At 42.1% G+C, this 23,965-nt stretch overlaps 3 protein-coding genes across 5 annotated transcripts in view; 2 read left to right on the forward strand and 1 right to left on the reverse strand.

Moving 5' to 3' along the window:
• si:ch73-362m14.4 (actin-binding protein WASF3) overlaps positions 1–7,240 on the forward strand; it is a 15,830-nt gene extending 8,590 nt beyond the window's left edge. The window contains exons 5-9 of the mRNA XM_017492141.3: positions 1,251–1,368; positions 2,093–2,268; positions 2,390–2,641; positions 3,164–3,549; positions 5,298–7,240. Coding sequence (XP_017347630.2) covers positions 1,251–1,368; positions 2,093–2,268; positions 2,390–2,641; positions 3,164–3,549; positions 5,298–5,455 — 1,090 coding nt within the window. The 3' untranslated portion in view covers positions 5,456–7,240. The remainder of the gene's footprint in view (positions 1–1,250; positions 1,369–2,092; positions 2,269–2,389; positions 2,642–3,163; positions 3,550–5,297) is intronic.
• A 2,395-nt stretch (positions 7,241–9,635) lies between these two features.
• Positions 9,636–17,211, reverse strand: gpr185a (G protein-coupled receptor 185 a). Its single transcript, XM_017492156.3, has 2 exons — positions 14,772–17,211; positions 9,636–14,277 (listed from the first exon to the last, which is right to left on the reverse strand). The coding sequence occupies exon 2, from the start codon at positions 14,252–14,254 to the stop codon at positions 13,298–13,300; it is 957 nt and encodes a 318-aa protein (XP_017347645.1). The 5' UTR covers positions 14,255–14,277; positions 14,772–17,211; the 3' UTR covers positions 9,636–13,297.
• A 528-nt stretch (positions 17,212–17,739) lies between these two features.
• si:ch73-362m14.2 (NHS-like protein 2) lies at positions 17,740–23,912 on the forward strand. 3 transcript variants are annotated; one of them, XM_017492147.3, is made up of 5 exons: positions 17,740–17,898; positions 19,362–19,511; positions 20,855–22,902; positions 22,993–23,128; positions 23,218–23,912. In XM_017492147.3, the coding sequence occupies exons 3-5, from the start codon at positions 21,093–21,095 to the stop codon at positions 23,486–23,488; spliced, it is 2,217 nt and encodes a 738-aa protein (XP_017347636.1). In that variant the 5' UTR covers positions 17,740–17,898; positions 19,362–19,511; positions 20,855–21,092; the 3' UTR covers positions 23,489–23,912. The 3 variants fall into 3 exon arrangements, with proteins under 3 accessions (XP_017347636.1, XP_017347638.1, XP_017347639.1); XM_017492149.3 differs by lacking the exon at positions 19,362–19,511; XM_017492150.3 differs by lacking the exons at positions 17,740–17,898; positions 19,362–19,511 and adding an exon at positions 19,529–19,649.
• Positions 23,913–23,965: the final 53 nt, after the last annotated feature.

Genomic DNA, 23,965 nt, shown 5'->3' on the forward strand with positions numbered 1-23,965 from the left:
CCAGATTTACAAAAGGTTCTGTCATTGTCTTTGTACACACAGGTGTATGTTGATGGATTCGAATCACCTGTAAAGTGCAAAGTGCGTTCACGCCACAGATCACTTTCTAGTTCTAGCCCTAGGGCTGGGCGATATATATTTACAAACCAACGGACAAACAAATAAATATTTAACACTGAAAAGGAGGGAAAAATATTAAACCTGTAAAAACCTACAAGAATTAAAAGCACAAAATTTTAACATCACATCAGCTGCTTGCCGTCAGTTTGTAAAAGACATTAAATACAAAGATTCCATGATATCAATCCTAATGTTATCTGACACGCCCACGCTGTTCTGACCCGGCAGATATGAGTTATAATTAAATTATAGTTATTATACATCTGCTCCCGAGTCCCGAGACAGAAAAGCTTTCGCCCTTTCATCAGGAGATCATGAGTTCAGATCCCAACGATGCCTCGGCCATACGTGTCCAGGAGACAAAAGAGCAAAATCGACCTTGCTGTCTCAGTGGGAGGGGCATACTTTCTCTTTCCTGTCAATCACAGTGACACTAGCCAATCGTGGGCATCCATGCGCTCATGTATGTGGAAGAGGGCAGATAGCGCTTTCCTCTGAGTGTGTAACGCCGCCCTGTGACCTCACCTATCTCAGAGGAAACACGTGTGAGTCTTCAGCTTCCCAGTTGGTAGCCATTGCATGTCGTATGATAAATTATCCTAAATCATCTGCTGAAACTGATTCTACTGAAATAGCTTCTGAAGGAGAAATGACTTCTGTAAAAATGCTGTAAGCTGTAGAAAAGTATCGCCGTAAACTACACAAAAATATCAGTTCATTTTTCAGGGTATTACTTCCAAATTAAAAATAATGCGCAGTAAACAATACCAAACATTTATAATCATTCAAAAAATGTCAAATTCACTTTTCCTTCAGTGTAAATTCAATTCAATTCTATTAATATATTTTACTTATTATTTTGGAATGAAAGCACGATGTGGTGTGAAATCACAAGAAGTGTATCACATTATCGTTATTATTGATATCGTGGTATGATTTACGTTTCTAATACAGGCGCTCCTCTTCTCCGTTCACATAAACCAAGAGTGATGGAGCTCCGCCCACTTACAGGTTTTAGGAACTGAAGAAGCCCTGATCGGATTTCTGTTTGTTAAATGTTATGGTAATGCTAAAGCTCTGAATAATATAGAGCCTGAGCACGTCTAAGTCTTCGCTTTACTTCGTTACAGAGATGACAAGAAGGACGGCCTGAAGTTTTATACAGACCCCTCGTACTTCTTTAACCTCTGGAAGGAGAAAATGCTGCAGGCCACAGAGAACAAGAGAAAGGAAAAGAGAAGGCAGAAGGTGTGTGTGTGTGTGTGTGTGCGTGATTTGTCATGTGTCCCAGGTTTTCTCATCTCTCTCTCTATCTCTCTTTCATCTGCCTGTAGCTGTGTCAGGATTTGTGCCCTGCTTGTCTTTAACAGCTCTCTGATCCATCCCTGCTGTCAGGGTATATTTTGATGCTCGGCTAACAGAGCGAGGAAGGAAAAGCATGCAGTAGTATAGTAGATTGAACTGAGAGAGAGAGAGAGAGAGAGAGAGAGAGAGAGAGAGAGAGAGAGAGAGGTAAAAATAAAAGAATCTAATTTAAGAGAATCTTTCCCTGATCAGCTGTCAGCTACTCATATCTTTACTAAAGTCTCATTTCTCTCAGAGAGGGTTTTAAATGCCACATCGTCCCCATTATAGTGCAGATGGTGCGTCAGCAGCCGTCTCATTCTGCTGATCTTTCTAAACAGCTGATCTGTGGGCTGAAACTGGCTAACAAAGCGCCTCGTTGGAGTCATTGAAGGTTTCAGTGAAGCTAAACCTAAATGAGACCATCATCAGCATTAACTATGTTAAAAGTCCTCATGAAATTGCTTCTTAGCCATGATTTGATTCCGTATGGTGACGTATTTCCTTCTGTAAGACTGCTTTTGTTTTCAGGGGAACTTTATCTACATGAGGACGTTAAAACGACAGCGTGGACTGTTAGAACTGTGTTTATTAGTAACATATTCCCTGTTGTTATGTGCGATGTTAGCAAGAGCAGAAACATCTCGAAGATCCGACTCGAGAAGTGAAGAAGGTGAGGAAGGCTCGAAACCGGCGTCAGGAGTGGAACATGATGGCTTATGACAAGGAGTTCCGTCCAGACACTCGCCTCACGCCGTCTCCATACCACGGCGTCTCGTCTGAAGGCTCCTTATCTCCGGACAGGTCAGAGATTTCCAGAGAAAATACAGTGCTGTGTGTTTTTTTAAATAGCTGTAATGAGCTAACTAGGACGATGTTCTTTCTTTTCTTTCCTCCATCCTACTTCCATCCTCTCCCCATGCAGGTCTGGAATGTCGGATGAGCACTCGTACCCCACCAGCCCCAACCACCCTCAGGATACAGGTGGCACAGGAAGTGATGGGAAGGACACCGGCCCCACCCAGACCCAGTCCCTGGATCGTGCGTATCGGCCCCCTGTCTCCACCTCCGCCAGCACCCGCCAACACTCATTGGGTCGTGTGCAGCAGCATCATGGAGCTCCGCCCCCTGACCCCTCCGTTAATGGCCCCCGACCTTCTGCTGCCAAAGATTACAGGTACAAACAAATCTCTTCTCAAGACTGCCTCTTTGTTCCTGAAATGTGACCCTTTAATATATGTCATGGCAGTCATGTTCCTTTAAGATTAGATGAGATAAGACTTTATTAATCCCCAGATGGAGAAATTAGGGCGTCACAGCAGCAAGACAGGTGAAGGAAAAAGAGATAATAAGGAGAACAGTACAGGGATATATAAAGAGTTTATACAAGATGTATAAATATGTATAGACATAAGCGCAAACTATATATACATATATATAAATTTACACGCATATGTACATATGAGCATTATATACAACAAACAACAGTGTACAGTCCCACTATACAAATAGCCCTTGTACTGTGTACACAATATTGTATATTTAATGATTCCTTTCTTTTCAATTACTTTTCTTTTTAATAAATATCCATAAAGAACGTGGACGGGGAACATGGGGAAATATGGAGAGGAGTCATACACAGTAATGTACCATTACTCTTAGATCTTTGATTTTGCACTTCTACCCTCTTACATTCCAGTGGCCATCAGATGCAGGAACATTTCATCCCTCCTGCTCCTCCTCCTCCTCCCCCAGTAATCCCCTCGGCTCAGACAGCCTTCGACAGCACCTCTGTTCCACCGGCTCTGGCACCGGGAACAGTGTCAGCTCTGTCACGTCCCTACAGCCCGTCTCCTCCGCCTGTACCACCTTCAGCTTATGTCCCGTCTCCTTCCCACCCTGTGAGCGCTGGAGGTCCTCCAGTTGCCCCGCCCCCTCCACCTCCAGGACCCCCCACACACGCTCCATCACCGGCCAGAGCTACTGCGCATCCATCTGGAGAGGGTACGCTGCCCAGGAAGGGCACGGTGCCCCTGATACCCATAAGTGACGCTCGCAGCGATCTGCTGGCTGCCATCCGCAGAGGTGAGTGTTTAGAGCGAAGATAACTACTGCTGACCAATGCGAAATATCCGTCATGGAAGTACTGGGGAATTTGTCATTTTGCTGTTTGTATGGCGTAAAAACATTGTGGAAGTATAAAACTGTATTAATATCTGGGAGGAAATATTTCAACTTATAATGTCTCCAAGGCCCCAGAAAGTTATGTACTGCTGCTTTAAGGTCACTCATAGCCTTTAGGAACAGTGTGAGAATTCAGTCCACCTGACATGTTTATTATTTAAAAAAAGCAGGCTGCTCTTTTTTTTTAAAAAAAAACGAGACTTTCATACCCTCACCAGCCCTTTTAATTTACCCTCTGAGATGCTTTTCTGCTCACCATGCTTGTAAAGAGTGGTTATTTGAGTTACCGTAGACTTCCTGTCAACTCGAACCAGTCTGGCCATTCTCCTCTGAACATCTCTCCTCAATGAGGCGTCACAGTCCACAGAACTGATCCTCACAGGATGTCTTTGGTTCTTTGCACCATTCTGTGTAAACTCTAGATATTGTTGTGTGAGAAAATCCCAGAAGATCAGCAGTTTAAAAAAATTATAATAATACTCAAGCCAACAACCATGCCACGGTCAAAGTTACGGAGATTTTGTCCCCATTCTGGTGATTGTTGTGAACATTACCTGAAGCTCTGCCACATGATTGGCTGAATGGATAATTGCATGAATGAGCAGGTGTACAGGTGTTCCTAATAAAGTCTTACATTCCCCTTCCTACGTCTAGGGGTCAGAATGGAGGGTAACAAAAAAAGTGGGGAGAGAGAGAGAGAGAGAGAGAGAGAGAGAGAGAGAGAGAGAGAGAGAGAACTCCCGTCTCCAGATCCCAGGGGAAGCACAAAGCACAGCAGACACCAGATTTAAGGGATTACAAAAAGAGTAACAAGTTGTTTTTTGCTGTACTCCTGCTGAGATACAAACAAAGGCTTTGGGAGGGATAAATGGCCAAAACAACAAACAAAGGATTCTTCCTACAGGCGTTTGGACACACCTTACCTGTCATCAAAATAAATGAGAAAATAAAAACAGGAGGGACTTCCCTCACGCCCTCTCTAGTTGAAAATAGGAATAAACAACGATCAACTGGCATCCTACTCCCTACATATTCCTCCACTCAATAAATTATACCAAGAACAAAGGAAGAGTCATGAAACCAGGGCCCATGGCCCGGCACCAGGCTATATACAGTTATATACACTATTTACAGGATAGGTCTTGTCTAACAAGTAACGAACACATTCAACCAACTTGTTAAATCAGCACCTGCATGCTCAGTGTATAAATTACTAACTGGAGACACACGTGCAGGCCAGCTCAATCTCACACAGGATACTGTTAGAGTTTTCCCTTAACACACACACACACACACACACACACACACACACACACACACACACACACACAGCATAACACTGGGACCAACTGATGACAGTCTCGCTAAGGAAGCGCTTTCAGTCTCTGTCTGTCTCTCTCTCTTGCCTGGAGAACTCTGGTTTCTTTTATACTCCTCCGCCGCCTCGAGCTGCAACAACGGTCAGGTGGCACGCATAATCCTGCAAAGTGAACAGTGGGAGGAGCAACAGAGAAGCACGCCACATCACGCAACATCACGCAACATCACAAACACCAATATAACTGATATAATAAACACATATGTGTAATAACTATCTATGTAGATTAGCTGTAGATTATTCTGAATCTGCGTTTTGCTCTCCTCACCAGGTATCCAGCTACGTAAAGTGCAGGAGCAGAGAGAGCAGGAGGCGAAGAAGGAGCCGGTGGGTAACGATGTGGCCACCATTTTGTCTCGCCGCATCGCTGTGGAGTACAGTGAATCAGACGAGGACTCTGAGCCCGAGGAGAACGAGTGGTCTGACTGAGGAGAGAACCTGACCGGTCATGTGCTGTACACACTGCTGCTAATTTCCCGCACCAGAACACACACTCTCTTCATACAGACAGACAGACAGAGGGACAGACAGACAGAGGGACAGACAGAGGGACAGACAGACAGACAGATAGACAGACAGACAGAGGGACAGACAGACAGACAGACAGACAGGGGGACAGACAGAGGGACAGACAGACAGACAGACAGAGGAACAGACAGACAGAGGGACAGACAGACAGCCAGAGGGACACACAGACAGACAGACAGACAGAGGGACAGACAGACAGAGGGACGGACAGACAGACAGAGGGACAGACAGACAGATAGACAGACAGACAGACAGATGAACAGACAGACAGGGGGACAGACAGACAGACAGACAGGGGGACAGACAGACAGGGGGACAGACAGACAGACAGAGGAACAGACAGACAGAGGGACAGCCAGACAGCCAGAGGGACACACAGACAGACAGACAGACAGAGGGACAGACAGACAGATAGAGGGACAGACAGAGGGACAGACAGGGACAGACAGATAGACAGAGGGACAGACAGACAGATAGACGTATTTATTACCAACTACACAAGAGTAAAAATAAGAGCAGGGAAAGGTGCAGTGGAGAGAAGGCAGGACTGAGTGAGAGGAAGAAGGGAGCGTGCAATAGAAAGGATGTGTGGAACGGCAGAAGAAAGATGAGAGCGAGGGATGGAAGAAATAGAAGAAATAGCAGTGTGGCTGGTTGGTGACGTTTATATTGTACGTAAGCACAGAAGTCTATCATACAGTGAGAACTTAAAAATACAATATATGTATTTGTTCCTTCAGAGTTGTTCAACGTTGCCAAGAATACTTTACTTGTTGTGTGCTTTTGATTAGAGTTTTTAATATTTGTCCAGAGAATTATAAACGTGTAACAGTACACATTTCACCAAAACATCCATTTAGCAGTGGTATATACTGTATACTGTATATATACACACACACATGTATTAGCTTTATATAAAGATAAGAAGCATGATAGAGTACTGCTTCCACTACCAGTCTCTCCAGGATGTCTGTCTGCGTATGTGATACTCTCAGTAAATGATTATTATTATTATTATTATGGACGCTGAACACGCCGCTCAGCAGTACACCTATAACCAGATCCGCAGTACCGTGATCCGACCGCTGCTGTACCACACTTTCCACAACTCTCAATGATCAGATATTTCATTTGTCACTTTGTTTAATTGTTGAGTGTTGTGGTGCGTAACTTAGTGACTTGTTTATCCTTCTCAGTGGATGCTTATGGACATTACTGAATCTGAATCTGAAAGTCATGACCTTCTTGTTTTTTTTTCTTTCTTTCTGTAAAATTAATGATCAAAGATGGCATTAAGTAATGTGTGTGTGTGTGTGTGTGTGTGTGTGTGTGTGTGTGTGTGGAGGTTGGATGTTGGTAGAGAGTGAGCTACTAATATCTAAAGTTTATGTTGTGATATGTTTCACACACCTCCAGCTGTTAGATGTATGTAAACATAACTAAATGCTCCCACAGCTGGACTCGACACAGTTGGTGGTCTGTTGTGATCCGTCATTACCATATGTAATTTATAACTACATTATTAATGTGTTTTACAATTTATTGTATAGATTTTTGTAACACTGCTTGTAAGATGAATTTGGGTATCTAAGTATAAAAGAACTATTTATCACATGGAACAAATATAGATCAAATATGCATGTGTGCGTAGTTAATAAAACAGAGTAAAAAACGTTATGAATGATACTCCACGTCTTCTGTAATTATTCTGCCATTTCTGCATATTGCTTGATTAGTTATGATTTCTGTCTGGATTTTAAAAACTTTAAAAACAACACTTTAAAGTTTCTGTTTAGTTAAAATAGTTTGACAATGAAAAGATTTAGAACGTTTAACAACGGACATTGTCCCATAGCAGCTTTACAGAAATCTAGACATAGATATAGATTTATCCCTAATGAGCAGCCAGAGGTGACGGTGGTGAGACGTCTCCCTGAGACGACATGAGACGTAATCTTTGAGAGGAACCAGACTCAAAAGGGAACCCGTCCTCACCTGGGTGACACCGGATAGTGTGATTATACATCATTCCCTTAGAGTCATGCAGTGCTGTGTGTTGGAAGGATGTTCAGTACGAGCGTAATGGTCTTTATGATTACAGCAGAAGTTCTTAGGTACAAACCTACCAAATCCAGGTGAAATGAAACGAAGTAAGGGTGAGACGTGAATAAAAACTGTTTTTGTAAGCGTAAATCTTCACAGTATCCATGTTGGACCATCCACAGCTGCACAGAGGTCTTGCTTCTATAGTGAAAAAATGTGAAAAATGTACAGCAGGCGTCTGTAAGTCAATTTCCAAATTACGCCATTTAGCCACACTAGCTCGTTCTTGTCACTTTTTGGCAGTAAACGTACAAAGCCATATACATCTACTTCATAGTTACAATGAACGTTTCCATTAAACTAAATGCATTACAACTTTACAAAATATGAATACAAAAAGTACTGCTGCTTTAGTAATACTTCACTGGTGTAAAACTTAAAGAAGTGATCAAGAAAATGACGTAAGTAAAAGTAAATACAGTCATCTAGTGAAAAACTACTTGAGTAATTACTTTACAAATGACTTTTTACACTTTTACAACTCATCTGAAAATGTTGTATATCTGAGGAACGCATTTTTGAACAATGATGTAAACTCAGTGAGCTATACTGACGGAAACACCATCTCCATTAGCAACAGCTAGCTACCTACCATAGCCAGTTGCTTTTACGGTTGCTAGTTTTGTTAGCTAACTATATAGTTTGTGTTAAATCAAATGTTTCTAGCTATCTAGCAAAGACACCTCTTACACATTATCCTGAGCATTACCTATAGCGTGTAGAAGCACTTAGATATATTTAGTTACATTTACATATTTATAAATATATTGATATATTTAGTTATATTTACACAGCAGGTGAAAATCGAAGTGACATCTTAAAATTAAATAGAGCTTTCATACTGTAAAACATCTGACTAGCACTAGTTTAGCTTACTCAGCTAGCTAACGTTTACACGTACATGTTTCCACAGGTTGGATGTTCAGCTGTGACATGGCGATATCTCCACGCGTTTTGGCTAGTCTAATATAATATGCACCTCTTTATTATGCTGAGGTATTTAATTATAATTATGATTGAATTATACTGAAAAAAGTACCTTTACAGTGAACCATGTTCTCAAGTACTGTAATGAGAGCACATGTAGTTCTTCTCAACTGCCTGATCGATGAATTGGACAGGACAAAAGAGGTAAAGTAAAATAGCTAGGTTAGCTTAATGATATATTCATCTATCTTTGTCGTAGCCGCTATTGCTTGTTCAGCGCTAGCGTTAAACAGCTACGATTCAGGTAAATTAGATTACATTTATGTCATAACTACAGCAATGTCACAACAGTGCAGTGAGTGTTAACGCCATCGTCTGTGTCTGTGTGAATGTCCTGCTGCTGAATAGTCATGTGTTTTCTAATTTAACATGGTAGTGTTGGACGTTTATCAGGTGTAGTCAGTACTACTGGAAGTTACAGGGCGACCAGGTTGCAGGCTGTTTTACGTAAATATGAAATTCTTTGAAGGAAAAATGAAAAGGATTCCAACGTAATGCCTGCACAGGAGTCCATCACCACTGTGCAAAAGAAATGTGTTAAATCTGGTTTCTTTCCACAGATCCCCACCCTGGATATGACGTAATACTCGGCCTCCGTCTGAGAAGCTCCATCTGGCCCTCGCCCTCGTCCAGCTCCCTACTGACGTCCCTCTGGAGCACTGGACACTCAGCTGACAAACAACAGAACAGACACTACCAGTTTACTCTACTACTCAAAGCCATTAATGTGTGATTGATGAGTGTGTAGCCTGTCACGGCATGCGTGACTAACTAAAACTGACAAGAGATGACCAGCAGAACGGTTTTAAAATCACGCCTCTCAGACGAGGACTACACGAACAAATTTGTTCTTGTCTTATCATTCTTCACCGGTCTCTTATACTGCGTTTGGTCTGATCTGAGTATTGTCTGAGTTTGATTCAGTTTTAATTAGATTTAAGTACAGCTAAAGAATTCCTGTATTATCAATAAAACACAGAAGAAGCAGACGTGTTTGGAGCAATGAGGTGACGTTTATAGAAACACTCAAATACTTACATTAATAAAACCATCTTATTAATGCAAATCACTCAAATATGGATCGTGGATCAAGGCAAACATCTGATGTAACACCCAAGTAGCTACTTAAAATGAATGCAAAACATTTTACTCTAAAAAAATAGTTGAATTATTAACCACGAGTTTGAATTGAACTTTAAACATAAGTGCAAACGCGTCTTTACAAAATCAACGAATAGATTTCGACGTCATTCAACAGAAAGATCTTGGCACCATACATTCAAATATACTGACATCTTCAATCAGCAAGAATATTTGGAATAGTGCGGTTTGTACAATACACTTTTAAAAAATGGACATTGTTTTTGTTGTTGTTGTTTTTTTTTTTTTACAATTAGCTCTTTGGCTGATCTACAAACATACAAACTCAAGCATACACCACGAGATCCATTATTCAGTGCACAGTATTGAGATAATATCATAGATCTGTAAGTGCTCAGTGACACCTTACAGGCTAGCAAGCTACTTATCACAAATGTGATGACAAGCATAGAGCAGGTTTATTTGCCTCTAATAGTTTTACAAAAGAATATTATTACTTCATTATGCATTTTTGTTATTAATAGACACAGTACGGTACGTTATTGCCACTGAGAACACGGGTAAGGCAAAATTAATCAGAGATTTCTACTTCTCTCCAAACTGACATCATGATGCAACTTAGTGGATTTTGACAGAAAATTTTAACCTGTGGTCGTAAGTGGTTTGTTTTTGCAAAGTTAGCAATAGTTTATGGGGAAGTTTTCTAAACACGGTACGTTTACTCTTGATGTCTAACGTTGATAACATGGCTGAACGACATTAGGGCTGCGTGATACAACGATTTATACCATAACGCTCTTTACTTCTTGTATCAGAAGGTGTGGATTACGTTTCTGTAACAGCAGCTCATACAGAATTAACATCAATCACAGGTTTATATTCATACGTTATCGTTTCTATAGTAACAGCTGGTTCTCAGGGACGTGTACGGTGGATGTTATACATAAACTAATTCAGTTCAAATAAATTTGATTTGTATAGTGCTTTTAACAATGTTCATGGTCACAAAGCAGCTTTACAGAAATGCGTATTTCTGTAAATCCGGTTTTAAATGATCTAAGGCTGTATATGTAGCGGTTAGCAGGAGTTCAGGACAGAGGAGTTCACGTTTTGTGGTTTCTCGGTAACATGGCAAGCTGCGTTTTTGTCTTCGAGAGAGAAGAAAGAGAGGTGAGGAAACAACTGTTCATGAATGCTATAACTTAACTTCCAGGATGTCCTGGAACATTAGCTGGAACTATAAACAGATAAATCATGACACTGGGTGACTTCGAAAGCTAATGTTAGCTGGTGTTAACATTAAAGTTAGTAGTTGCCATGACAAAACTTGATTACAAATGCATAAAACACATTTCAGTATTTTCATATATCTACGCCCCCAAACCCCCGTAACTAATATGATTATTTTCTATGGCAATTTTCCATCAGAAATGCTAACAATAGATATAGCTTGAGAATAATGGCAATAGATGCAGTAACTACACTACCGAGCTGGACCTATGTGAACACACTGCCTAACTGCAATCTACTGCCCTACTGATATCTTACAGGAACACATTTGCGAATAATGTTTATCGTACAAAGCAAAAAAACTTGGTGTTGAATGAACACTGTGGAATTAACTTCATTATGCATGTCTATATAAAGCCTGTAGGTTTTTTGCTGTGTAAACGCTTCCCATTACGATGCCTTTGTAGCACAGGATGTGTTTCCGTGACGTCCTTCAGTGTTAGCGTGTAAATGCATGTTGTTTATGAATGGTGCTCTATTGCAGCTCTGGGTTAAGGCTGTGCTGCCCAACAGCCATCCTGGAGGGACGGAGTAAAGGTGTGCATTCAAAACAACTGCGGTAGAATAAAGAAAGCAGTAATGTGCACTAGACTTGTGTGATATTTAACGTCCGAGCTACGAGATTTAACATCGGAATACGCTAGTACGAGTTCTCACTCAAAAACACTGCAGAAGATCCGTCTTTTCCTCCCCGATAAAGCGAGAGATGATCCAGTCGACACATGAATCTGGAGAGATTTGCGCAGGTGTTTTGTACTCTGATATCAACTGGTGTCTCTTGGAAGTCCCGCCCACTTCCACCATCTCACCTGCTCTCACCTGGACTTGCGGCGCTCTCGTTTTCTGTGACGGTGAACAGAGAATGTTTTCGAGTTCATTAATGGGAAATTAAATCCATCAGTGCGTGTTCCGCTTACTGAACACCAAACACGTATAGAGTTAAAATCAGGTAAGTATATTTTGATTTGGAGTTTTGGAGATTGGCTCTGCCTGTAAGCAGTTCCCGACCGCTCTGCTGGTGATATTACTCCTCCGTACTCTCCCTACACCTGACATGGTGGAATGATCGCTTTCCTTTCTGTTTTTGGGGGGCTTTTGGTTCTTGACAATTAAATGCATTTATCACGGTTTTTGTAAATAATAAATAACAAGCAGAGACGAGTCAGTATCACACAAGCCTACCGCGTACACCTCTAGGCCAGAGCTCAGTACAGTTTGGGGATTTCTCTGCTCTAACAAATCTGATTCAAGGTGATATTTCATGATCAGGTATAGTAGATGTAGTACAGTACAGAAAAATGACCAAACTGTGCTCTATCACTGCCAAAGCACTCATCGTGCAGGTGATATCAAGTATTGCAGCATTTCACGCTCATGACTGCCTTTAAACCTGAGTTTCAAGTGAATAAACCAATTTCTAAATATACCTCCAGCAATGCACTGAACATTCATGAGCTCTGCTCTCCATCAGTTCTGATGAAAGTCTCGGAAGCCTGTAGGCATTTCACAGTGACCACAAAGGATTCATGCTACATTTGTGTTTGGTGCTTAAATAAGCGTTAATGAAATGGGAGTCAGCACTATTTCTTTCATATTTAAACTGAAGCTATGAAACCATGTTGACATTAAACACCCCTATGAGCACTAGCACGCCGTGATTTTAAGATCATTACACTCAGATTTCACAGACAACACACAACTTCCATACGCATGATCATTACAATATGTGGACCCTCTGTGCATGTTAAGGTCATACCTCAGCAGTTTTTAACCTCACGTCTATCAGCTGTAGCTGTTCTCTCTGTGTGATTACCACCACAAGAACTTTACCTGTACTGAGGAAAGAGGAGAAAATCTTCACACCGTATTCACTTAGAATAGAAGTCTATGGATATTTCCTGAATTTCTTCAATTAACGTACAAGTCATATACATGGAACAATACAGTAAAAAGCAGTTATTTACACTTTACACAAGAATTTGGCATATCTGTGCATGATCATACCCACGCAACACGTACGCTCTAATTCTTCCCTCTAAAAGACTAGTTTCATCTCTGGAAAGTCAGATTAGGGCTTCGGATGAAGACTTCTACCAAAAGGGCTTCCATTATAAGTGAGTTTCAGGTTTTCGATTCTTTTCTCAGGAATTCTTGTTTCTGGTAATCGCACACGCTACAGAAGCTATAGATAAAGATACGGACTGAAAACTGCTGGAGTGATATTTTAAGATTACTGCCGTAGCTTTTGCATTTAGAAAAGAGTTACACATCACTAGGTGTCCGTGGTCGCGTTGTAAAGCCGTAGGGCATACATCCGAAACAAGTAAGCCTCAGTGACCTCTGGATGTCCGGGTTTCTGAAAGCGTAGATGATGGGGTTTATCATGGAGCTGCAGATAGCTGGAAGAGCAGTGGCATATGTGTAAGTTGCTGGATAATACGTATCTGCCACCAGTGAGTACATGGCAAGTGGAACCCAGCAGAGCGCAAATGTGCCCAAAATGCCTGACAGCGTGGAGACGCCTTTGGCTGCGGAAGCGGCGTGAGAGGCGGCCTTGAAGTGGCGCTGCACAGCAATCTGCTGCGCATGACGCACGGCAATCTTGCAGATCTGGAGGTATAGCTGCAGAATGAGGGCGAAGACGAGGAGGAAGGAGATGGCGAGCGCGGCCGCGTTGCTCTTGTGCACGGGCCGACAGATGCTGCATGTGGTTTCGTCACGCAGACAGTTCCAGCCAAGCACGGGCAGCGAACCAAGTGCGGCACTGGTAGACCACACGAGCATCATCACCACATAGGTGAAGGTGACTGCGCGCTCTGTGTGGTATGTAAGAGCGCTGTACAGTGACAGGTAGCGGTCCACGGTGATGGCTAGCACATTCAGCACCGAGGCTGAGAAGGCGGTGATGAGCAGGCCGGCTGACAGCAACGTCACGATGTCAGTGTCCGTCATGTAGATGACGATGAAGTTCAGGATCAAGCTCAGACCGGCCAGCAGGTCGGCAGACGCCAAGCTGGCTACAAGCGCAAACGTCTGCGCTCGCAGTGAGGGAGTGTGGGCGATCAAAGCGAGCACCAAGGCGTTCTCACAGCACACCAGCGTACCCGTCACGCACAGCACCACATCCCAGGGGTTGAGGGGCAGTAGCTCCACGCTCACGTTCCTCACCTCCTGCACATCCGGGATTAAAGTAGAGGAGTTGGGGTGCGTGTTACTCATTGCTGCGGCATGAGGATGAATCACTGACGGGAGAGAAAGGGGAAAGAAGAAGAGGCGGGGCAGGATGGTGGTCATGAACGAGATAAAAGTGAGGAGAAAACACCTACATCACCTACAAAACAGCTTCAAATTTCAACTCGTTTTAACACAGAGATAGACATCTGCTCCTACAGAGCCTAATAAACACTTACAGCACTGAATAAACACCTAAAGAGCTTAATGAACATCTAATTAACACCTGTGCTTACATGGAGTTCATTCAACACCGAGGAGCCGCTGTCTGAATAATTATAACCGCACATCAACACAAATATTCCGGAAGTCTGAAAGGACAAAGCAGCTCAGGCGACTACATTACGAGTAAACATGCTATTTACACACACACACACACACACACACACACACACACACACACACCTTATCCTTCACATTCCTGCTAGGAAAACCTTCTGGAAAATATGGTCACGTCAACATCAACTAAGCTAAGACGATATTTCAGACAAAGATCATCACGAACCGAGGAGTCCGCCCGCGCCTCCATCTCTCTTCCCTCAGGTGAAGAAAGGTGAAGATGGTGAAGATGGTCTCGTGCAGTAAAGCGCCTCGCATCCCGCGCCGTTAGACAGGTTCAGGAGAGAGAGAGAGCTGCTCTCAGAGGAACTCGTTCCGCTCCGGTTTCTCTCTCGGTGTGTTTGATGCTGAATCTTCATCCATAAGGTTGGCGGTTTCGCGGACAGCTGCTCACGCGCCATTGGTCTGCGCCTGGCTCGCGCATCCGTGGCGTCACGCTCGCGCTCCGTTCTGCTGCGACTGAGAGGCCGCGCGGTGTCTGCACGGGCGCGGGGGGGGGGGGCGGCTAGTGGACCGTTGTCATGGTTACTGGGATAAAGATCGAGGGGAAGACGATGAAAAGAGGATGATGCACAGTGTAGCATTAACACATACTGTATAGAACGGAATTAATACATGCAGTGTAGAATTAATACATGCAGTGTAGAATTAATGCATATATGTAAAGTCTTGTAAAATCTTTAGGCATTATTTAACTAAAGTGCAAAAGAAATGTTCGGTTTTATCTCTAAAAAAAACTGTAAAGACAAATTAGGATGATTTAAAATAAAGCTGCTTTGAGACAATGTCTATTGTAAAAAGCGCTATACAAATAAAATTGAATTGAATTGAATTTAAAATTATTTATAATATAGCTGTTATTATTCGTGCTGAAACACGACTCAGTGCTCAGAGAGTGCAGGTAGAAAGTGAAGAAAAAAAAGAAAAATAAAATAACATTTTAACAGTTTAGCAGTGATCATTTACCAGCTCGAAAACACCCTACCAGTCTGACCAGTCCAGTTGGTCACTGGGGGACATGGTCGAAAAAATACAGTGAAAGTGCTTTTTAGGGTGAAAAGATCTTTGTGCTCCTACAGGGGAGAAGAGGTGAAGCAGGGCCCTATAGGCTCCCCTACATGTGAGAAAACAGCCCTCTAGGTGCCCCCTCTGCCCCCCAGACAGCTGCGTCTGCCCCGGTGTTTAGCAGCTGGTCACTGGCCAGATATTTCTTCAGAGATATTTTAGTGATTTCTAAACAGATTATTCAGCAGTTTCACCCAAGTTAGAGGATCGTTCATCTAAAGGATCTTCATATCAGAATATTGTTTAGGTGTCTGTGTAATTTCACCAAACCCTCACCTGAGCGCACACCTGAGCTGACCATGAGCTCCATGCGGTTCAGTAAACGGACACTAGGTGGCAGCAGAGACTACAGCCATGAGCAGGGGAGCGCAAACTTCTGAGAGTGAAATACTTTAGTGAAAGTGATTAAAATGTCTCTCAGTTAAAAGAGGAAGTATTCAGCAATAAAAAATAAAATAAAATAAAATAACTCAAGTGAGAGTAAAACAGTTTCTCATTTTAAATGTACTCAAGTGTGCAAATGTTTTAACTGATGAAGTCAATGTCATGTTTTCATGTGAAAATTAACTTTTGTTATTTATCTAAAACGGTTAGAAAATGATTTTAGATTTAAAGCAACGGCACATTTAACATATTTAACATTAACATATTTTTAACATGAACATATTTAGCATTAGCTAGAATTTGACTTGCTGCCTACACAATTACATTATCAACTGGAATCAAGGCTATTTAACCTGGAGTTAGCAAAAAATGCAGGCTAATTTAGATAAATAGCGCTAGTTAATGTTATCAGATTAGCGAAATTTACCTCAGCGTGCTTTTAGATGGAGTTCATGCCTTCAGTGGAGGTAAAGAATCTCTCTTTAGTCCAGTTTACTGAACCATTTTACCGAGGAAGGGCCAGGGCACTCGTGTAAACGTCTAAAACAGTTTTTTCTTGCTAACTAAAGTTAAAAGAGCTATTAAATCTAATTCTATCTGTTAAATCATTTCATATTCTTTTATCCTTGGAATGTGGTTTAGGTATCTAACATGAAAATGAATGTTTGTTTCTTTATTATTATTATTATTATTATTATTATTATTATTATTATTATTATTATTAAGCTTAAGGGTGTTAATGTCTCATACAACCAACCAGTTTTTGTTATCTTGTGCAGGAATTAATGATGTTATGACACACAGGATGTCACGCAAGCACCAAGCAGCAATCTCTGACTTCAGACCTCTATAAAGACTGTAGTTTCTATACGTTTCACACGTATTCCATGGAAATCACTGAACTTATTCACGTTAACGGTATTATTAATAGTACATAATGGTCGGTTAAATGAAAAGTGTTAATGTCTATAGTGGAAAATCCTTCAGTTTTTGGAGATGAGGGAGACGGACATCAACTTCATTCTCTGCTCTCAAAAATATCCCATGAATGTTTTAAGGTGTTAATTTGGAGATGAACGACAAGCTGGTGATTAAAGAGGCTAATGAGAACCATATGTTAATGCTGGAATATAAAACCAGTGATTATAGCAGCGTAATCATGTAGAATATGGGATTATGAGTGTGCAGTGTTTGCACCACATGATTCTCATGTAAAATGGCCTCATTATATGACCGTGCAGAGCGATGATCGGACCCGATGACCCCCATGAGACTGAAGCACAAACCATTATGGATCGACCAGCATAGATAACAGCAGGGCATAAACTCCTGTTTCTCTAAATGTAAACTCGCGTGGTTGTATGGAAGAGAGTTAAAGATGACGCATGAAGGTCATCTTACCATGAAGAACATTTCTTGGTGTTCTATCTGACATTCGACCCGACCCGACCCGAGTCCAGGTTTCACTCTGTGTTATGATGTGCAAGTGATGAAGATCTCTGCTTTGTCCCGTGCAGAGTGCATGATTGAGTGGAGTTCTTTTTTCAGAGAAATTGACTTTGCACCCACCTTAATCTGTAGGCAATATCTTTTTTTTTCTTGCTGAACCCTTACGAACTTCCTCTATTTGAAAGGGTGCGGCTGCATTTGTGGTTTTGCGTTGAGGGAAGTAAAATGAGTATTTTGGTCATACGTATATAAGGGAGTGTACAGAAGGCCATAATAAGAGCTGCTGTAACAACTGCACTCGTGTATATACACAGATACAGATATACACACCGCCTGATGGCATCTCCATTCACAGACAGGTGACATGAAGTGAAGTGAAGACTCACCAGCAGCAGGTACTGAAACTCATACAGAAACTCAACATATTAACATGGATGTTCTTTTTCTGTGCTCATGATATTATATGATAAAATGGCATTTTGTACATTTTGTTGTCTTTACTCACTAAAAATGTTGTGTTAAAAACAGCTCAATGTTTAACCCAGGGTTTAACCCAGCGCACCTTCTCACCCTCGAGTTATTTTCAGTTCATTAGGTATATTTCTCTACCTAGCATGCTGGGTTAGGAATTACCTAAACGTCAAGTTATTATAATAATAATAATAATAATAATAATAATAATAATAATTATTATTATTATTATTATACACCTTCAGGGTTGTGAGTTCGATTCCCGCCGTTGCCCTGGTTGTGAGTCCTCCCCGTGCTGCAGGGGTTTCCTCCGGGTACTCCGGTTTCTTCCCCAGATAGGCTCCAGGTTCCACACGACTCTGTAGGATAAGTGGTATAGAAGATGGATGGAGTCATGGTCAATAAATTAGCTTTCCTTAGCCATCTACTTCTTCTTCTTTTTTCTTTCTTTCTTTCTTTATTTACTTACTTATTTTAAAGCTAATAGACTCTCATCCACAAGTTACTTCTGGCTGCAGTTCTGCTGCACCGAATATTCCCACCTAAATCTTTTTTTTCCATATGAGATGGATTGCTTATGTAACTCTATTGTGCAATGCACCATGATTATACATTTCACACCCCACCGCCTCTTTGTGGAGAAATAGTGGTTGAAACACTGTTCTTTCTCAAATTTACTCAAACATGGGTGGACCTGGTTTCATTTCTCTCTCTCTCTCTCTCTCTCTCTCTCCTGTCTCTATTTCTTCCATGTCTTTCTCTCTCACCACTCTTGTGTGGTTTCTCAGTATCTCACATTCTCACTGGGTTGTGACAGAACATCTGCGATGCGTGAGAAGCTTCAGTGTTATTACAGTGTAACACTAATGACCTATTTCGCAGGCTTGTATTTAAGGCTACAACAAAGTAAACAATCTAAAGTGCAATTATACAGATTACTGATCAAATTACACTGAAACCTACAGAGTAATAAGCGTAATAATGATTTGATGCCTGGTATCATTTCTGTTAGTGTTGATGTCAGTACACCAGTAGGTTTGAGATGACTGATGATGTAAGCTAGTACACTTCTTCCTGACATCACTGGACTCTTGACTTTCCTGCTGTTGCTATGGGTTCAGCTGCAGTTTTCCAAATTTGAATGCACCTCTGTCTGTGTGGACGGTGCAGCTGAGACAGAAGACTCCGTGTTCTCCTCTGATATCCTGCTGCTGTTTTTCACAAGCAGTGCAGTGAATTTACAGTTTTTTGTGTTTATGTAATATGTCACTCTCTATCATTCCATTTTCCCCTCCCTCCCTCCCTCTCTCTCTCCCTCCCTCTCTCTCTCCCTCTCTCTCTCTCTACATCTCTCTCTCTCTACCTCTCTCTTTCCTCACGAACTCAGTGAGGAAGCAAGTAGCCCACATCATATCGTCATGGAAACAGCATGTGAGTGTTAGCAAGAGGGAATGAGGAGCGAGAGGGAGGGAGAGGGACGGAGAACAAGTAGGAACTGCATTAGAAAACAAGCACAGTCTCCAGAGCCATCTGAAAGGTAGGTAACAGGGGCTGTTAGGACAGGACTTAATCTAGCTCATGTGCAAATAAACCTGGAGAGACGTTCGTCCAGGACTAGGCAGCGCCGTGGATGCTGTACAGAAGATGATGTTGCAGTATTGTGTATTTTGGCCAGGTGACCCATGACTGCATGTCCTTTTCTGCTTGTTTTTCACTTGTGCGTAGCATAATAATCATTGCCGTCAGCGTGTTTGGGCATCACACAGTTACTGCGTTTCGTAATGTCCTTCATTAGGCATGCGTGTTTACTCAAATACGACATTCCTGAGAGATGTGTCGCAGCCACAAGCAAGGCTTCTGCACTCTAGATTTATAGGTTCATATTGTGATGATGTAACCAGAAACATCATATATTTGATCGAATGCACATGTAAATGCATGTGAGCGCTGAGATTTGTGTTTGATAAGTTGAATTATTTATTACATCTACGTTTTGAACACGTTCACGCTCAGAAAGACTCAGATCTTTATGATGGAAAAAAATTCAAGTTTTTGTTGTGAAACCAGAGAAAGTTACAGGTATAAGAGACACACGTTGGTTTGGTAAAATATAAACATGCACAGGTCACATTCTGCTGAAATCTCTCTCAGTGTCTGCTTGTGTTTAAGGACCATTTTGCATAAATATGGATCTTAGCAGTGATCCTGCTTTATAGAGAAAGCATTTAGTCAACATGAGCACAAACAATCCTCATACCATCGCACACTGCAATCGCTTCGATAATGTCTGCTGCTCGCTTTAGTATCAGGTGTTAGAGAAGTCCAAATGCGAAGTTTCACTGTTATCACTTCAAAAAAGACCTGCAGAAAAAAGTGCAGCTTCTTTATTATCATTCTTATGGTGATGCTTCACCTTTTCTGTTCTGCTGTGTTGTTTATCTGCCACACCGTTATTACACTATGAAAGTATGTGTACAGGCACAGGGAGAGAGGACGAGCAGAAATGGGAGAAATACAAGAAATAATAGAATTTTAATATAAACTACACAGGCCAACTGAAAATCTATCAGAAATTAATCAGAGAGCATCATAAGGATCATCATGATACAGATGGTGAATAATATTTCATTTTAAGTATTCTTTTAACCATCTATTCCCTTCCTGTGCACATACTGAGCTAACACTTATGGTTTTTAATAGCTCACCATTTACGCTATAAAAAATCTATAAGTTACTGTCGAGAGTCATTTTGGGTCTGTTCATGTTCTGTGTAAGGATGAACAGGTAACTGTTGCCATGGTGAACACCCACTTCTGTGCCATACAAAGATCCACATAGGCTAATATTATCTCTTTTTCTCTTTTTCTTTCCCTTTCCTAGTCTCAAAACTATTGGCACACTATCTACTCTCTTGGACTGTCAAACATCTATTAAATAACTACTGAAGAATATTTGCCGTACCAGACTTGATCATCACTGCTAGTGCAGGTTGTGTAATTCTCACAATGCCCTGAAAGTCCAAGGAACTGATGGAATGGACTTGGCTCTGAAAAAAAAAGCAGTTTTGACATAATTGTCGCATCTGAAGGACAAAGACAAAGTTTGCTGTGGAAGAACAATGGAGCACACAACCTTGTTTTGTCCATCTCAGACTTGGAAAGGCCCTAATGTTTCAACGTTTTCATCTGAGTGGGATGATACGTTGAACTCCTACCTTTTGGCACCTGATGTGATTAAACCTCCTCCACAATTCCAAGATCCAGAGGAACCATGCCAGGCCACACCTACCAACGTCGCTGTCATTAGAAAGAGGGACAAAGACGCAGTCAGGACAGGCGCCATGCAAAAAGAGCGCAGGAGCAGACCTGTCAGTGCCATGGAACACCACAGACGTTCGTTATCACTTTCCACAGCCATCACCTCCAACCCAGGTGCAACACGGCGCCGGTGTGAAAGCTATGCCCTGTCGTATCCCAGCAGTAGCTCAGACGATAGTGGCAGTGATAGCACTTCTGTGAGGAGAGGAGATCGCCTTCCTGATGCAGTGCCTCAGCACAAGGCTCGGAGCATTGTTTTGAGAAAAGCCAAAAGGAAACCAGCCCCACCTGCACGGACAGTGTCGCTGCCCAGACTTACAGACGTGCCGCCTCCAGAGCGTAGAACACAGAGTCTATACATTCCCAATGATGCACAGAATGCCACACTCCTTCCGGATCTTATTCCGTTATCTAAAGAAGAAGCCGGTGACTCCGGGAAGACCACCCTCACTCTGGAATCACCCGGAGATGTTCCAGTGAATCAGGCCATCTCCAGTCACAGGCCACTAAAAGAGCTAAGGTCTAGTGAACCATGCAAGTCTAGCACAAGTTCCTCAGTGGGATATCCTCTAAACGAACCTGCAAAAGTCCCTTGCAACTCAGACTGCAACAACTCCCCATCATCTTCTCGCTCTTCTCCCTCTCAGCCTTCTATCTCCTCCCCTTCCAAACCACCCGGCTCAGCCTCGCCCTCCAGTGGCTACTCGAGCCAGTGCGAGACTCCCACTCAGTCGACCGCTATTACGACAGGAGCTGGCAGAATGCGCCCCAAACCTTCCGGTGCTGTTCCTGGCCAACAGGTCCGAAACTGCAGATCAAGATTATCCCTGCAGTTACCCGAGACGCAAGCAGTTAACCCGAATCCGGAACCTTCTGTCGTCCTGCCAAAAGTCAACCGCCGTTACTCTGATGCCTCGCACCCGAAGCAGAGATTGAGTAACAGCATGCTGATAATGCCTGTGGTGACTCAGGAAGACCTGAACAAGGTGCGCTTGCGTTCAGTCAGCAGCTCTGACCTCGACACTACAGCTGTCATTGAGGAAGAGAATGAAAAGGATGCAGGCTCTGTTGCTGCTCAGAACAGCCCAAAAAACAAACCCCCCGTAGCACCCAAGCCACCTGTGTCTAAACGGCCACCCTGTGCAGCAGCAGTGACTAATTCTAGCACAACTTCTGCTGCAGATCCGACGGTAACCAATGCCAATTATGGACAAAACAGCATTTATTCAACGGTTAACAAAGTTAAGCCCAAGGTTGTTCTTCCATCCTCATCGAATGCCAGTAATGACCACAAGCAGAAGTCTCAAGAGCACATGAAGGAGACGAGTCGCTTCCAATCCCAGTGTAGTACCGATTATACACATGCATTGTCCTTCAAACCTGCTACTGATGCCAAACCGAGCGAGCCACAGAAGAAGAGAAGAGCACCGGCCCCTCCGGTTTCAAAGAGACCCAATACAGTCCACTTACCCCATGATAACATGTCAGTACTGGATAAACACGTCCAGTCTCCTTATTCAAAGCCGGAGAGTTCTCAACGAGAATACCACGTCACGGTGTATGGACTCATTCCAACTTATTCACAAGTTGATGAAAAAGTACCACCACCGGGTACGTCATTTGCAATGATTAGAACATCTAGAAAGTAAATATTTAAAAAGATTTACACGCAAAAGATTTATTTTTATTTCTCTACACCAGAATATGAATTATATGATAAAGAGGACGGGCAAGTGTCAGAAATCGGTGCTCTTCATTTGGTGAATGAAGAGGATGAGGTTTTTCTTCACAAGCCCTCCTCTCACACAACAGAGGACCTTTTCACCATTATTCACAGGTAATGTAGAAGTTTTACCTACAGCATTTTCCCTCACGTTTGATACCTACATGTGTCATTTCCTTTTCTCTTTCATGATCATTTGGCAGGTCGAAGAGGAAACTCCTGGGTCGCAAAGACTCTTTAGATAATAAGCAAGGTGACTTTGGCACTCACACTCTCGGCGGTGTTTCCAAGTCTACCTACCAGAACGACAACTTCATGGCTCTTCTGAGAAGGACGAGAAGTGCCAAGGCCAGCTGCGGGAGTCGGATCTCAGCTGCAGAACTTCTGAGGAGCTCGAAACCTGCAGCACCTGCCGGCTCCACAGATCTGACCAGTTACAAAAAACACAACGTGATGCAATCTCACGCTCCTTGAACTGTCATTGTCATCTATGCTGTTTTGGCTGAATATCACGTTATCACAGTATTGCTCGCTTAAGCTTGTGAACAATCTGCTTGCATAAAAAAACATTTTTTCCTGTTTGAAATTTTCAGAAATTTGACAGTTTAGATTTTGTTTCATCTTTAAAACTAAAAACCTTCTTTGCTAACTAAAGATTAAGACGTGTAAAATGAGTAAACGATTTATTTTCTGCAAATTGCAAATGTTAACATAAAGAGCTGGCTTTATATTGTCTAAATGTTAGTTATACTTTATGTTATATTACAAAAATGTATTTGTCTCTACTGCCTTGAATGGAATTTTGTGAAACAGCACAGTAATGCTGTATATTATTGACTGTTTTCAGAACATACCATACTGTAGATCTATTCAAAGTATTAAATTTCTATCCACATGGGATGATTGTTTGTCTTGTACACAAGATGCATCGAACATTATAATAATCATTTA

The sequence above is a fragment of the Ictalurus punctatus genome, chromosome 18 (assembly GCF_001660625.3).
Source record: "Ictalurus punctatus breed USDA103 chromosome 18, Coco_2.0, whole genome shotgun sequence".
NCBI classification, from domain to species: Eukaryota; Metazoa; Chordata; class Actinopteri; order Siluriformes; family Ictaluridae; genus Ictalurus; species Ictalurus punctatus.